Here is a 16,759-nt window from a genome sequence, read left to right as displayed (position 1 = left end):
ACCACGATTCACACTAAGCTCTCTAGAATGATCCAAAATTTGAGAAAAATGTATCCCAAAGATAGAAGAAGTAACAAATTGGTGAATACTTACTCTAGACAACAAACTTCATCCAAGTTGTAGACTGTCCTAGTTTCTCCCTACAACCACCCCTATACTATTCTTCAACAAACAGCTGGTATCTTTCAAAGATGAGTAAGAATGAGAAACAGACAATATAGGACCTAACACAAATTGAGAGGGAGGGAAGACGGGGAAAGGAAAGGAACACATGTTGCCAAAGAAATTCCCAAAGGAAACAACAGGAAGGGTTACTTGATCTTCTACTGTCTCAAAGCAATTATAGGGAACATTCTCATTGTAAATATATAACAGACATTAAGACCACATTAGAAATAACAATATAATGATCAAGGGCGAAAACACAATCAGAAATGGGAAAATGAACAAAAGGACATGATACAAAATGGAATAAAGTACAAAGATATAAAATATAATAATTATGGACAATATATTAGAAATGGAAAACAAAGAAGATGTGACATGTATATAAAGTTCCTGAAAAGAACAAACGGAAAAGAAAAATATTCAAATGTACCTATAAAAGAAAACATATTCTAACTCAAAAAAAAAAAAAAAAAAGATACAGAGCATTCAATGCCAAGATACATCCTAAAGAAATTACTAAACTTCAAAGATAAATAAAGACCCATATGGACATTGTTAAAAAATAAAATTCAACTGAGTAAAATTTAAAGATCTTACTGGCTTTATTCAACAATTCATCAATCTGGCAGCAGGCAATCTAGCAGATAGAAAGGAACTCTGAGGAGCTATTCAAAATGAGAGACTTTTATAGGCAGAAGGGAACAGGAACAAAGAAGTTATACTAGATAAAAGAGGCAAACTGGTTATGGCAAGGTCACTTTCCTTTAGAGGACAGTAGGACAGATTACCTCACTAGTACTGATTAGGTGATTCCTGACTGACTGACTGACTGACTGACTTAGGATTCAATTTCCAGGAAGGGCTGAAAGGCTGAAACTGTTAATTAAGTTACGTCTCAGTTTGGTGGCATGGGGTTTAGCATAAGTGACTCCATTTTGGGCCAGCTGTCTTACTTTTAACAACATCAAACTAAAAACAAGTAAGTTACAGGGGGTAAAAATCTGAGTTAACAACTTCCATTTCTTGGTTCAACTGTAAGGAGCTTGTACGTTGCCACTCTGTCCTAACAACAAATGAAAAGCCTAAAAGACTGAAAAATTCTTCTTGGACCTGTAAGAGAGGGGAGGACACATGGCAAACCACTTGCCCCCAAGATCAGAGAGACAGGCGAATACGGGAAGTCTCCATGTATCAGAACAGAGCCTTGCTAGCAGAAAACAGTGGGAGCCAGTGCTAGGGAAGGAAAACGTGAAGTGTAACTGAGGAATTGCTACAGACTCAAAGTGGTCAATTGTGAAAATTAAAAGCTCCAGGGGTAGTCAGTCAGGGGGGCCCACAATATTGTGAGATTTGCATCCAGAAACCCAAATAGTTTCCCACAGTAAATATGGGAGAAAAATCACCCAGTGCCTCCAGCAGGAGGAGGAAAAAGGAAAGCATCTTGAAATATACCAGAGGACTCTATTCTTAACAAGGCCTGCCCTAAGGGGAAGCTGGTTAACCACAACCTAAACTTCTGGAGTGTTATCAGAACCTAACTGACCAGGGAAGGGAAATATCCAACTCCAGTCCCTCTGTGGTCATTCTCTCCCACCCAAGGGAGGAGAAAAAAAAATTAGTACGCTTGTACAGTTCAAGGTACAAAGGCACAGGCTCACTAAAAAACAGAGACCCAATGATAGCCCTTTATTTCCACTGAAGGAAAGACTGTTTTCACTTTTTCACTACTACAAGTAATAGCACAATAAAAAATTCTTATATCTACGTGACAGGTTCTCTAGGGTATAATTCTTATAAGAGAAATTATAAGATCACAAGGTACATACGGTTTTAACCTCAGAGAACAATTTGATAAAACTGAGTCAAGTGGCTGAACCATTTCATTCTCCTACAATCAGTGTTAATGAGAGTTTCTGCACTCGCCCAACACTTAATTCTTGGGTTTTGCCAGTCTCAGGGTTGAGAAACAGTATCCTTGTTTTATCTGTACTTCCCTAATAATTAGTTCGGTCACCCTCTAGAAAGACGCTTAACATATTTTCCCGTTTATTAGATGTGTTCTATGAACTGCCTAATCATATTCTTATTTTTTAAGTTCTCTTTTTCTTATTGAATTGTAAACCTTTCCAACACATAATAGGTAACATTTTTCCTTAAGATTATTGAACTTTATATATTTGAGAGGAAAAATCTTAAACATATAGAAAATTTGAAAGCATACTAAAAAAAAATTTCCCTGAATTGTTTGTTAATAAGTTATTGACATGATGCCCTATCACCTTTGAATGCTTTAATGTGTACTTCCAAAAAATAAGGACATTCTACTCCATAATCTTAATATGACCAACAAGATCAGCAAATTAACATGAATATTGTCAATGTCACATTTAAAAAACTAAAAATAATAGTGATTATTCTTTAAAAAAATTAATGAAGAATTGATGCTTAAGGTTTCTACGTTAAACCACTGTATCTACTTCTCAACAGATTATAATAAGGCTTTAAAACTCTTTATTCTTTCAACAAAAAGGGTGTACATTAGGAATGACAGCATGTGAATAATTGCTTTAATTTTTTTTTTCTTTTTCTTGACAACACAAGAGGGAATGAGATTAAACTGCTCCTGGAAATTTAAACATGAGATCAAACTTTCTGAGAATAATTGCTGGGAAAAGCTGAGAGTGAAATCTCCTTCGGCAATTTCTTTTCAAAGCTCCCCTTCTGGGATAGTTTTAATACAGGCCTATTCAGAGGCTAGGGCTAACCTTTAAAAATCCCTTTAAGATCCAAGATTCTTTTATCTCTTTTTATCTAGTGCAACTTATTTATGAGTGACATATATTGTGCGTTATTTAAGGCTATGTTTATACAGCAAATATAAAAACCATAATTACTGACTGTAAATATTTTAGTATTAGCCTTGTATGAGGAACTCTGTTATTAGTTCTATATGCATTATTCCATTTATTCTTTAGGACAACTCTGTGATGGTAGAATAGCTTCTCCGATAGAAAAATGGAAAGAGAGAAGCTGGAGACAGTAAGTCTGACAACAACTTTGGGGGATTTTCTGTAGTCTGAAGAAATAAAATGAGGGAAGAAAAAAGAAATGCAGTCAAGATAGAGGTGTCTGTCTTTAAGAGAAGGTACACTAGATGACTGTACATGACAGGAAAGAGACTTAAAGAAGGAAAAGTGACCACATGGCAGGCAGAGGGGATCTGCTAAAGCAATGCCCTTGGCAGATGGGATCTAACGCAAAAGCAGAGTACTCAGTTTCTGCCAGGAGCAAGGACGGCTCCTCCTTATTAACAGGAGAGAAGAAAGAAGGAAAGAAATGCAGACATGTGTTGGTTGGGTAAGTGAAAGCCACACACAATGTGTACTCTTTCCTATCCCACCTTTGAGGGGTGTGTTAGATCTGAATGCCATCAGCAGGTACATCTTGGCAGGAAAAAGGTCACAAACTGCTATTGTAGGGCTACTCCTCTCTCATACCTTTGTTTAGTAGTTTTCTTTACATTTTGCTGTCATTGTAATGTTCCCAAAGGTTTTATCAGTTTCTACCTCCACAGTTAACCTTTTTGGCTCCTGAACACCAGAATTATTAAAAGGAAAAGCCCAAAAAGCTAAGGAAGAAATTGCATTTCCTTAAAAAATATTTTCTGTCTCAAGAAGTACATGTGAGGATAAGGATTTCAGAAAGAAAAATGTTCCTTTTTTTTTTCTTGCATCTGTTTCCTCTGAACTAAGTGAAGCCACAGTTTATAGATTTTTTTTTCTAGAAGTTCTGAATATACCAATTGGCCAATTCAACTCACTGATTAGACAAAAAAAGTTATAAATAAATTCTGAAACATAATTTCTTCTCTCATTTTCTGTCTACTAAAATATGAGTCATTAGACTGCTTTGAAACTTAAGTGTTTCACATACTATTCAAAGGACTTCTTGGTTATAAATAAATAAAGCAGCTAAATATAAACCATAGCCATACCTCTCACAGCTGACTGTGAAGGCTGAGTCAGAACTTTGATGTCTAATGCACTGTTGATATGTTCTTCTAAAGCAGCACAATATCCATCCACAACGCTGGTAATAGTTTCCTTCAAAGTTCCAAGATTATGGAAAACCTGAAGAGCTGTTCCAACTTGAGTTGGATTCTTTAAAAAGGTGGGTGTGGGGGGTGGGAATAGGTATAAAAGGAAAACAAACAAAATCAATATAAATCTACAACTTTAAGAGGTACTTGAGTAGTTACTATTATATTTTTAAATTATCATAGGCAGGAACAAAGGGAGTCCATTTAGAACAAATATTATTTTTAGTCATGATTTCTTCCATAAAAGACAAAATTAAATACTATGTATATTATTTTCCCCTTTTCCCTTTTTCTCATCCTTTAAAGGATAATAACAAGATCAGAAATCTGTTATATTATTAGAGCTTATTTAAAATTTACCACCAATCCCTATCAAGAGAGCCATGCTGGAAATAACAACAACCCTACATCCGTTTGAAGAATATCTGCCGAGTTAACTGAGGGCAGATCCATGCAGACTTACACTATTCATTATATTTCATTCATTCAATTCATTCTAATCAGAAATATTTATACAGTGCTTACTATGTAGGTCTTGGTTCCAGGTGCTAGAAATATAGTTGTAAACAAAACCAATTAAGTCCCTACCGTCATGGAACTTCTATTTACCAAGAAATATATATTTTTTTAATTTTTAAAAAATGTTTATTTTTGAAAGAGAGAGAGAGAGAACATGCATGCACAAAAGGGGGGTAGGGGTTATATATGCAAAGAAATATATATTTAAAAAAATTTTTTAAATGTTTATTTTTGAGAGAGAGAAAGAGAGAGACAGAGAGAGAGAATATATATCCAAAGCAGGATCCAGGCTCTGAGCTCTCAGCACAGACCGAACCACAAGATCATGACCTGAGCCGAAGTTGGAAGCTTAACCGAATGAGCCACCCAGGAGCCCCTTTACCAAGAAATATATTAATAATATATCTGTAACAGAGTATCAAGTAGTGATAACTGCTACAAAAAAAAATCAATCAGGGAATAAGAATAGAGAATGATGGGGAAATTACAGACAGAAGAAGTCAGAGAAGCCAGTTATAAGTCAGAGGAGTCAATTTTCACTACCTGATACTCTGTTACATGCATCTCTGAGGTGATTTTCAAACCGAGACCTGAATATGACGAGGGAGGGAGTCTGAGGAGGATATGGGGTAAAACAGATCTGAACAGGTATCAACGAAAGTGCTGAGCTAAAATATGCTTGGCAGCTAATCAATCAAACAGCAAGAAGGCCCTGACAGTGGCTAGAGCAGGGTGACTATAGCAGAGAGGAGTAGGCAGTAAAAATACTGTGAGCAGATTGAGTCCATAGTATTATTAACAGGTTGTTGGCTTTGTCACTAAGTACATGAATCATCAAGCCAGAATATGGTTCACATCAACATATATCTCCAGATCCAAATAGCTGAAAGTCCACTTCCATTTATGATTCAGTGCCTGTTATTAGAGGCACTTATATTAAGAGTTAAATTATTTTATTAACTTAATTTCTAAACTGTTAAGTTTAGAAATAAGACAAAAGGTTACTCCTGAAATACACCGGTGTTAATAATAGAACATGCTGTAATAACACACGCACAAACAGGCAAAGTAGAATCAGCTTAAAGAAAATAGCAAGAAACAAGGTTGGTGAATAGCAATACCCATTGTAGACTTTTCCCTGCCACAAGAAAAAGAAGCAAATGGGCATCATTTCAAATATTTTAGTGGAAAAAGCTTAATTTAATCTGTTCATATAGTTATAATAGAATTTAATTCTTTTATACACAGTCAATTCTCTATCAGTGAACTACCAAAGAAAATGGGAGAAAATAAGCTATTAACATAAAATTATTAACTGAAAACATGAGGTATAGCTATGTTTTGGTTATTGTTAGTTCCATTTATTCCATTCTCCCCAGAGTGGTAATATATTTTTTTTTATTTTTTAGTAGAGATCAAGATCAAGGGGCACCTGGGTGGCTCAGTCAGTTAAGCATCCAGCTCTTGATTTCGGCTCAGGTCATGCTCTCATGCTTTGTGAGTTCAAGCTCTGCATTGGCTCTGCATTGACAGCGTGGAGCCTGCTTGGAATTCTTTTTCTCCCTCTCTGCCCCTCTCCTGCTTGTGCTAGCGCTCTCTCTCTCTCTCTCATCACATAAACAAATGTTTTAAAAAAAGATCAAAATTATGCAGCTGCAAAGAAATTTCCTCTAGCATTACATGAGTGTCTGTGTAATACAAAAACAAGCATTACCTGAGGGACCTCTAAGGAAATTTTCACTTTATAAAGGTAGAATATATATTGTAAAATCGTATTTATTGCCTGTATTATCCTCAAAGAGTCTGAAGAGCATAGCTTCTCAATATATGGTAGGGTTTCAGTGTTATCAGCTGAATGTACATTTTAAGATACACTGTATAGCAACTGAAACACATTTAAAGTTATATTTCACTTGAACGATCTGGCTAATAACATGGACCAGTCTTCATCGTTTCCCACTCCAAAAATTATTAACCCCCAAAACTTTTCAAAACAGAAACATATATAGCTTATTAAAGAAGCATCTGATGTGGTATTATTTGTAATAATTATAATTTATACTACTTATAATCATTCTAGTTGTAATTTTAAGCCTTCCAATTAATGTGACCACTTTTTCAATTAATGCCAGTTATTCACATTCATAGCTTAATGTAAACATATTGTTTGTTAGTTGGGGCACTACAAAATAATAATTAAGTAAAATTCTTTAACATATATACAAAGGAGTGTGCAAATTATATAAACACAGCTCTAAGAATTATCACAAAGTGAACACATCTTTGTAACTACCACCTGGACCATAAAACCGAGTATCAGCACTTCCGAATCTTTTGTACTGTTCCAAATGCACATCTCCAAATATCATCATTATCATAACTTCTAACACGATTGATTAGTTTTGCCTATTTCTGAATTTTACATAAATGGAACCATAAATAAGCTATTATTTTGTGTCTGCCTTTTAGTCAAAATTTTACTTGTAAAATGCATCCATGTTGTTGCATGTAGCAGTAGTTACCTTGTTTTCACTGCTGTTGATTAGAAATTTACCTTTCTCTACCCAACTAATATCCAACTGGATTACATTTGAGTTATTCCATTTTTTAGGTATTTTAAACAATGCTGCCATCAACATTCTGGTGCACAGCTTTTAGTGAACATACATGCATATGCATTTCTGCTGGGTAAGAGTAGAAATGCTGAATCACTAGGTATTTGTATGCTTGGAATTTGCAGATTCTGCCTATTTCCCAAAGTCATTGTACCAATTTACACTCCAGCAGCAATAAATGAGTTGTGGGTGCTTCACCATCTTACCAAAATTTAGAATTATCATCTTTTAAAGCTATTCTCTGGAATGTTCATGGTGGTTTTAATTTACATTTCTGTGATGACTAAGAAGTTATCCTTTCTTGCATGTAAATTATCCATTTGGACAGCTGCTTTTGTGAAGTACATATTCATCTCTTTTGCCCATTTTTCTCACTGGTTATTTTCATCTTTTACATATTTGTAAAAGTTGTTTACATATTTGGATGTAATCACTTTCATGATTATATGTATTGCAAAGATGTTCTCCCACTCTTAAGAAGTCTTATAAGGAAAAGAAGTTCCTCATTTAAATACAGTCCATTTTATCAACCTATAGTTAGCACTTTTAGTATCCTAAAAATTTTCCATCCCACATTTATGAAGATGTCTTTCATTCATGATTTATCCTCCAGAAACCCTACTGCTTTACCTTTAATATTTAGGTATATAATCCACCTGGAATTACTTCCTGTATAAGAGCCAAGATTAATGTTTTTCTGTATGAATACCCAACTGACCCAGCACAATTTGTTTTTAAATGTTTATTTTTGAGAGAGAAAGAGAGGAGCAGAGAGAGAGGGAGACACAGAATACAAAGCAGGCTCCAGGCTCTGAGCTGTCAGTACAGAGCCTGATGCAGGGCTCAAACTCATGATCCCCAAGATCATGACCTGAGCAGAAGTCGGACGCCCAACTGACTGAGCCACCCAGGCGCCCCTGAACCAGCACAATTTATTTGAAAGAACAAACAAGGATAAGACAATCTTTGCCTCCTTGCTCTCAAAGCCTACCTTTGCAGTAAATCAACTTTCCATCTATGTGTGTTTGTTTCTGGACCTTCAATTCTGTGCCATTTGTCTATCTGTATGTCAGTTCACCTATGGAAATTATCGTAGCTCTAGAATAAGTCTGGTGGTCCTCCGTCCCTGTTCTTCAGTTTGGTGTACGGGCTATTCTTGCTTCAGGATGCTTCCGCATAAATCTTATAATGGCACATCGTTTCCATCAAAGAGAAAAACTCCTGAAATTTTGAGACTACAATAAATCTATACGTAAAATCAGAAAGAATGGAAATCTTTATAAGTATGAACTCTCCAATCCGTGAATAAGGGTATTTCTCTTCATTTACTCAGGTTTTCTTTAATTTCTCTTAATAATGTTACAGTTTCTTGAAGAGCTATTATATATCTTTCATTTGAATCATTCCTACACGTTTAATATTTTTTGGATACTTAAGTGGTAATTTAAAAATCTTTTTGTTTCTCTGTTGCTGGTATACTGAAAATACAACAGGTTTTTATACATTGAAATTTACCAAAGTTCAGTTATTAATTCTAATAGTTTTTCTGGAGATTGTTTTCAATTTTCTATATACATAATCATGTTATCTCTGAGTATTTTTTATTTCTTCATTTTCCAATCCTTCTACATTTTATTGTTCTCTCTCATTACCCTGGTTAGGATCTTCAGTATGTTACTACATACAAGTGGTACAAGTAATATCTTTGTATCATTCCTAATCTCAAGTAGAAAGCCTTAAATATTTCAATACTGTGATTTTTGCAGATATCATTTACTAAAAAAAATTCTACTAGGTCTGCTAGGACTTTTTAAGTCATAGATTGATGCTGAGTTTTATTAAATTCTTGTTCTGCATATATTGAGATGATCAATTTTTCCCTTTATTGATAACATTACACTGCACTTCTAGACTAAAGTCCTCGTGGTAATAATAAATTATCCTTTTTACCTGTCTCTGAATTACATTTGCTAATACTTTCTTAAGTATTTTTGCAGATTGTCAAGACAGACAGTTAATATCCTTCCTCATAATATCCTTGTTTTGATATCAAATTTATACTGGCCTCATGAAATAATCAAGTAAGTATGCCTTCTTTCCTTTTTTCTCAATTCTTAGAGTTTGTGCAACACTGGTTGATTTATTAAATGTTTGGATGAATTAACTAGTGAACCTATTTGTGGGGTTTTCTTTGAGGGAAGGTGTATAATGATAAATTCAATCTTGTCAATAGAACTATTCAGATTCTAATTTTCCTAGTGTTATTTTCAATAAGTTGTTTCTCCAGAAATTTCTCCATTTTATCTAAATTTTCAAATCTACTATTATAAAGTTATATTTAGTGTCCTCTTACAAACATATTAGTTTCTGTTAAGTGTATAATTAGGTCAACTTTTTTATTCTTAATACTGGTAATGTGGGTCTTTAAATTTTCCCCCCCTACCCTCTCATCAGTCTTTTTCAGTATTTACCAATTTAAAGTATTAATCTTGTCAAATAACCAACTATCGGATTTGTTGATTCTATTCTGAGATTCTGTTATTCCTGTTTCACAGGTCTTTGGAGTCAGACCTAGATCAGAAGCCACACATGTGCAGTTAGTGGACAAAACCTTAGCAAATTACTTTTCTGAGACTGAGCTTACTCATCTGCACCACCTGCGCCAACCTTACAGGTAAATGAAATTATCCTTGTAACCCATCTAGCACTAAAGATAGAATAAAGGGCTCAACAAGAATTAGTTGCCTTTACCTTGATCTATTGGAATCATAGTTAATGTGGAAAGAATGTGGGCTGTTATATGCAGATAGTCTTGGGATAAAAACCCAACGTTGCTATATATGTAACTGCGTGATACTGGGCAAATTATCACTCATCAGACCTTATTTTACTTATATAATTAATATTTCCTTCCTCATCAGATTTTAAGATCTCTAAGGGAACACACCAAGTTTGTTTTATTCACTGCAATACGCGTTACATCTATCACAGGTGTTAGGTGTTTAAGAATTATCAGTTGGGGCACCTGGGTGGCGCAGTCGGTTAAGCGTCCGACTTCAGCCAGGTCACGATCTCACGGTCCGTGAGTTCGAGCCCCGCGTCAGGCTCTGGGCTGATGGCTCGGAGCCTGGAGCCTGTTTCCGATTCTGTGTCTCCCTCTCTCTCTGTCCCTCCCCCGTTCATGCTCTGTCTCTCTCTGTCCCAAAAATAAAAAAAAAAAATAATAAAAATAAACATTGAAAAAAAAAAGAATTATCAGTTGAATAAATAAAATTTTTATCATTTGGGAGCACTTGGGCAGCTCAGTCAGTTGAGTGTCCAACTTCGGCTCAGGTCACGATCTCACGGTTCGTGGGTTTGAGCCCCGTGTCGGGCTCTGTGCTGACAGCTCAGAGCCTGGAGCTTGCTTCAGATTCTGTGTCTCCCTGTCTCTCTGCCCTCCCCTACTAGAGCTCTGTCTCTCAAAAAAATAAATTAAAAACATTAAAAAAATTTTTTTTTATCATTTGGCTTGCTAATCTTTGTATGACAAATGAAAAGACTATTGAAATAACACATTTAAAATACCTAGGACTCAGTGTATGAGTAGTACAAAATGCTGGTTCTCAGATCATTTATTAATATTCCAAAAGTTAAAAGAATGCTAACAATAGTCTTTGTTTCAGTTCCCAAGAAATTCTTACTGCTCCATATTTACTCATCATTTAAATGAGTAGTTACCCAATAAATATGAGTAATCCTGAGGAACTCTTTTCTCTCCTGTGTATCTCAACTTCATAAATTTAAAAATGATGAGGATAGATGAATAGAAATTCCCAAAATTATCTGAAGATCTTTTTTATAAAAATGTAGCCAACAAGACCTTAACTCCAAAAACTGTGGCTCAATTGGATCAGAATGACACCTGGTTATTGTATTTTTCAAAGCTCTTTAGATTGTTCTGATATAGTTAGCCTGGCAGCCATCTAGGAACCAACATCTGAGAACCACTGGAATAGATGACTGCCAGACTTCAAAGGATGAGAACCATATATTCATTTGAAGATAGTTGTTTTTTTTTTATTTTATTTTTAAGAACAACATAATACACAAAGAAATGACAGAGGAAAACTAGAGACTATGTTCAAGGAGCAGTACACAGATTCTACTACCGTGAATGTGATGTGCATAAAAAAAGACAGTAAAAGATAATGTTGAGCTGACAAAAAAGGATCTGGTCACTAGCAACACTGAGTGGCATTCTGTAAAAAATTTATCTTACTTTGATTGTAGTAAAAAAGTTATTGATGTCTTCTAGATAATCACAACTGTTTGAGGAAATGAAATAATCAGCTTTGATGATAGTTGAAAAAAGAGCTTGAACTAGAGAGGTGCAGTGAGAATATAAAGAACAAGACAGATACAAGAGATTCTGAAACACTGGAAACAAACTGGATGCTGACTGACTACAATGGACAAGAGTTAGGGAAGAGCCTAGTCTCTTCAAAGACTCAAGTTTGGAAGACTGAGAAGATGGGAAAAGAAAAAAAGGACAATGAGAAGAAGGAGACCATTTGGGTGAGCGGACGAGCAGGAGAGAGGTGGGCAGGGGAGGATCAGAGGCTGTTGCTAAAAAAGCACTTAGCTGTTAGTCATGCTGAGTCTAAAGTGCCAAACATCTTTGGTGGGAAATGAGAACATTTTTGAAATGGATCATCACAGCAACCTTGCCTGAGTGGCAAACTAACCTGAATACAAAATGAAAACAGTAGTGTTGGAAACTATAAATCACAAAGGAAGTAAATCAAGAATAGAATCAGTGAGAGTGAGAGAACAGACATGGAATGATACAATACTCCAGCCAGGAATGAAATTGGAACATTAGGAAAATTGAAAATGCAATCATTTTGCGTAGCTATGATTCAAGTGAAGAATATTTCCTAAAGATATTGAACATTAATGTCCTTTCTCTACCATCCGCTCTCGTCACAGACAAATACTATGTGTTTTGACCACAGGCTTTTTCCAAGCCCTTACTAACAATAAATTTCAGGCTTGTAGTTCCCTCATCTGTCAAATGAGGGGGCTGGACTAGATGAACTCTTAGAACACTTTGCACTACTAAAACATAGTAATTTTGTTATCATTCAATGTGGATCATCCACTATACACCGACCATGTGCAAGATGCAGGGGATAAAATAAAAATGAAGCAAGTACTGCACTTTTCGTTATTTACGGTCCGATGGGAGACAGAGACAAGTAAAGCAGCAATTAGAATGCACTATGATAAGTGAGAGGAGAAATGGAAAGTTTAATGAAAACACATAAGAGGGGTGATTAACTCAACTGGGGAGGGAAGAGGAATGGAGGAGTCAGAAATGATCCTGAAAGGAAGGAGTCTCAGCTAAGACCTGAAATGAAGCTGTCATGGGAAGGTGTCCAGCGGCATGGAGGTAAGGACGTGTGAAAAGATTTCCAGGAGGAGGGGGAAAGCAAAAAGAAAACTCCTCCAAGCAAAGGAACAGCACATACAAAAGCCTGTGAATAAGAGCATATGATGGAAACTAAGTCCACTAATATGACATCTGATAGGTAAGAGATCTACATAAACACCTGCTACAAATCCAGGTGCCTACAGAAACAGCTTTCAAATTTTAGGGAGATATAAAAGAATTACCTGGGGGAATTTATCAGCCAAATAAGGGGCATATGGGAAGTTTGTGGAATGCTGGTAATGGTTTTAGCTTTTTTTAATTTTAATCCCAATGTTTAGTTATATGTTTGTTCACTTTGTGAAAAAATCAGTGAGCTACACTCTTATAATTTATGCACTTTGCTGTTAGTTGTATTTTAATTTAAAAGTCTATGGTAAATAATAGGAAATGAAAATAACAAATTAGAAGAAAAAATGTAAATCAGATACCTTACATACCTAAAACAGTTTATTTGGGGGCAAAGATATTAAATTGAATAAAATAATATACGAATGTTCATATTATTAAATAAACACGAATCTTGTTTAATTTTTTCCCAAGACAATAAAAGGAAGTTTTATGTCTGAATATAAACAGTCACAATTGGCTTTTAAAAATAATTAGCTTCTAAGATATTGGCTAATATAAAATACATATTTCAGTTTTGCATGTTGCCATGGACTGGAACGCCTGTGTCCCCTCGCCCAAATTCAGATGAAGCCCTAACACCCAAGGTGGTGGTATTCAGAGATGGGGCTATTGGGTGCTAATTAGAGTTAGATGAGGTCCTGGGGGTAGGACCCTGGCCTGATGGCATTAGTGCTCTTATAAAAGATACCAGAGAGCTTGTACGCTCTGTCTCTGTGCCATGTGAGAGGATTCAGCAAGAAGGCAGCTGTCTGCAAGCCAGGAAGAGACTCCTCACCGGAAACTGAAACCTGCTCAACCCTGATCTTGGACTTTTCATCATCCAGAATTGTGAGAAAATAAATTTCTGTTATTTAAGCTACCTACCCGGCCTATGGCTTTTGTTGTGGCAGCTTGAGCCGCCAAATGTTTATGTTTTACAAATAGATTAAATTTTAGACAGTGTCATGTCTAAAATTAGTGCCCCTTTGCCCCCAACGAATTCATATCCCCCTGAAACGTCAGGCTGTGACCTTATCTGGAGACAGGATCTTTGCTGATGTAATTAGTTACACTGAGATGAAGTCATACTAGATGGCAGTGGGCTCTGAATCCAATGACTGATGTCACACAGAGACACACACACAGTGAAAGAGGCCTTGTGACAACAGAGGCAGAGATCAGAGTGATGCCATTACAAGCCACGGAAATTCAGGGATGGACTAGAGCCAGGAGAAGTTAAGAAGAGGCAGGGAGGGATTCTTCCCCAGAGCCTTCAGAGGCAGCATGGCTCTGCCAACACCTTGATTTGGATTCCTAACCATCAGAATTATGAGAAAATAAATTTCTGTTGCTTTAAGCTACGTAGTACGTGGTAATTTGTTACAGCAGCCTTAGGAAATCAATACAAACAGTTAAGGGCAACAGAAACCATGCAAATGCACAAAAGATATTCCATGCTCATGGAGTGAGAGAAGACTGTTCAACTGTCCATACTATCCAAAGCAATCTACACATTCAGTAAAATCCCTATCAAAATGCCAAACAGCATTTTTCACAGAACTGGAATAAACAATACTAAAATTTGTACAGAACCACAAAAAACCCCGAATAGCCAAAACAATCTTGAAAAAGAAGATCACAATCTCAGATTTCAAGCTATACTACAAAGCTGTAGTAACCAAAACAGTATGGTACTGGCACAAAAATAGACACAAAGATCGACAGAACAGAGAACCCTGAAATAAACCCACAATTATTCAGTCAATTCACCTATGATGAAGGAGCCAAAAATATGCAATGGAAAAAAAAAAACAGTCTTTTCAAGAAACAGTGCTGGGAATACTATACAGCAACATGAAAGAAAATGAAATTGGATCACTTTCTTACACCATACACAAAAATAAGCTCAAAAAGGATTTTTAAATGTGAGACCTGAAACCATAAAAATCCTCTAAGAGAGCGCACACAGTAATTTCTTTGACATTCGTTATAACAACATTTTTCCAGATCCTCTCCTAAGGCAACAGAAACAAAAGCAAAAATAAACTACTGGTACTATATCAAAATAAAAAGATTCTGGGGGCACCTGGGTGGCTCAGTCAGTTAAGCGTCTGACTTCAGTTCAGGTCATGATCTCAGGGTTTGAGAGTTCGAGTCCCGCATCAGCTCAAAGCCTGGAGCCTGTCTTCAGATTCTGTGTCTCCCTCTCTCTCTGCCCCTCCCCTGCTCGTGCTGTCTCCCTTTCCCTCTCTCCCTCCCCCTCTCTCTCAAAAATAAATAAATAAAACGTTAAAAAAGTTAAAAAAAAAAAAAAACCTTCTGCACAGGGAAGGAAACAATCAACAAAACCAAAAGACACCCTACTAAATGGGAGAATATATTTGCAAATGATACATCCAATAAGGGCTAGTATCCAAAATATATAAAGATCTTATACTCAATATACACATACAAAAACAAATAATCCAATTAAACAATGGGCAGAAGACATGAACACATTTCTCCAAAATTGACATACAGATGGCAACAGATACATGAAAGGATACTCAACACCACTCATCTTCAGGGAAACACAAATCAAAACTACAATGAGATATCACTCACACCTGTCAGAATGGCTAAAAGCAAAAATACAAGCAACAAAAAGTGTTGGTAAGGATGTGGGGATAAAGGGAACCCTTGTGCACTGTTGGTGGGACTGCAACTGCAAACTGGTGCAGTCACTTGGGTTGCTTCCATATATTATCTATTGTAAATAATGTTGCAATAGACACAGGGGTGCATTTATCTTTTCAAATTATGTTAAGTAAATACCCAGTAATAGAATTACTGGGTCATATGGTTATACTATTTTAATTTTTTTTTAATTTTATATATAGAGTGTGTGTGTGTGTGTGTGTGTGTGTGTGTGTGTGTGTGTGTGGTGAGTGGGGGAAGGAGGAAGAGGAAGACAGAGAAAGAGAGACAGAGAGAGAGACAAAGAGAGAGAGACAGAGAGAAAGAAAGAGAGAGAGAATCTTAAGCAGGCTCCACACTGTGCATGGTGCCCAACCCAGGGCTTGATCCCAAGACCCGGGGATCATGGCCTAAACCAAAAACAAAAGTCAGACACTCAACTAAGACACCCAGGCGCCCCTGTATTTTTAATTTTTTGAGGAATCTCCATACTATTTTCCACATTTACAAGAGCCTTCACATTCACTAATTTTATTTTGTCATCAAAACATAGGTAGAACAGGGGTGCCTGGGTGGCTCAGTTGGTTAAGTGTCCAACTTCGGCTCAAGTCGTGATCTCACAGTTTGTGGCTTTGAGCCCCGCATCGGGCTCTGTGCTGACAGCTCAGAGCCTGGAGCCCGCTTCGGATTCTGTGTCTCTGTTTCTCTCTGTACCTCTCCCGCTCATGCTCTGTGTCTGTCTCTCAATAATAAATAAGTGTTAAAAAAAAATTAAAAAATCTTTTGCATTGTTGGTGGCAATGCAAGCTGGTGCAGCTACTCTGGAAAACAGTATGGAGGTTTCTCAAAAAACTAAAAATAGAACTACCCTACGACCCAACAATTGCACTACTAGGCATTTATCCAAGGGATACAGGTGTGCTGTTTCGAAGGGACACATGCACCCCCATGTTTATAGAAGTACTATCAATAGCCAAAGTATGGAAAGAGCCCAAAGGTCCATCGATGGATGAATGAAGAAAATGTGGTATGTGTATACACACACACACACACACACACACACACACACACACACACACAATGGAGTATTACTTGGCA

General features: G+C 36.4%; 1 protein-coding gene across 1 annotated transcript in view; it reads right to left on the bottom strand.

The window, feature by feature from the left end:
* The window catches only part of COG5 (component of oligomeric golgi complex 5), a 319,388-nt gene that overhangs the window by 138,456 nt on the left and 164,173 nt on the right, over positions 1–16,759 (bottom strand). The window contains exon 8 of the mRNA XM_078442554.2: positions 4,163–4,328. Coding sequence (XP_078298680.1) covers positions 4,163–4,328 — 166 coding nt within the window. The remainder of the gene's footprint in view (positions 1–4,162; positions 4,329–16,759) is intronic.

This window comes from Panthera onca, chromosome A2 (assembly GCF_046562875.1).
Source record: "Panthera onca isolate mPanOnc1 chromosome A2, mPanOnc1 haplotype 2, whole genome shotgun sequence".
In the NCBI taxonomy this organism is placed as follows: Eukaryota; Metazoa; Chordata; class Mammalia; order Carnivora; family Felidae; genus Panthera; species Panthera onca.
The sequence above is the reverse complement of the archived record's forward strand: the minus strand, read 5'-3'. Positions and strand labels throughout refer to the sequence as shown.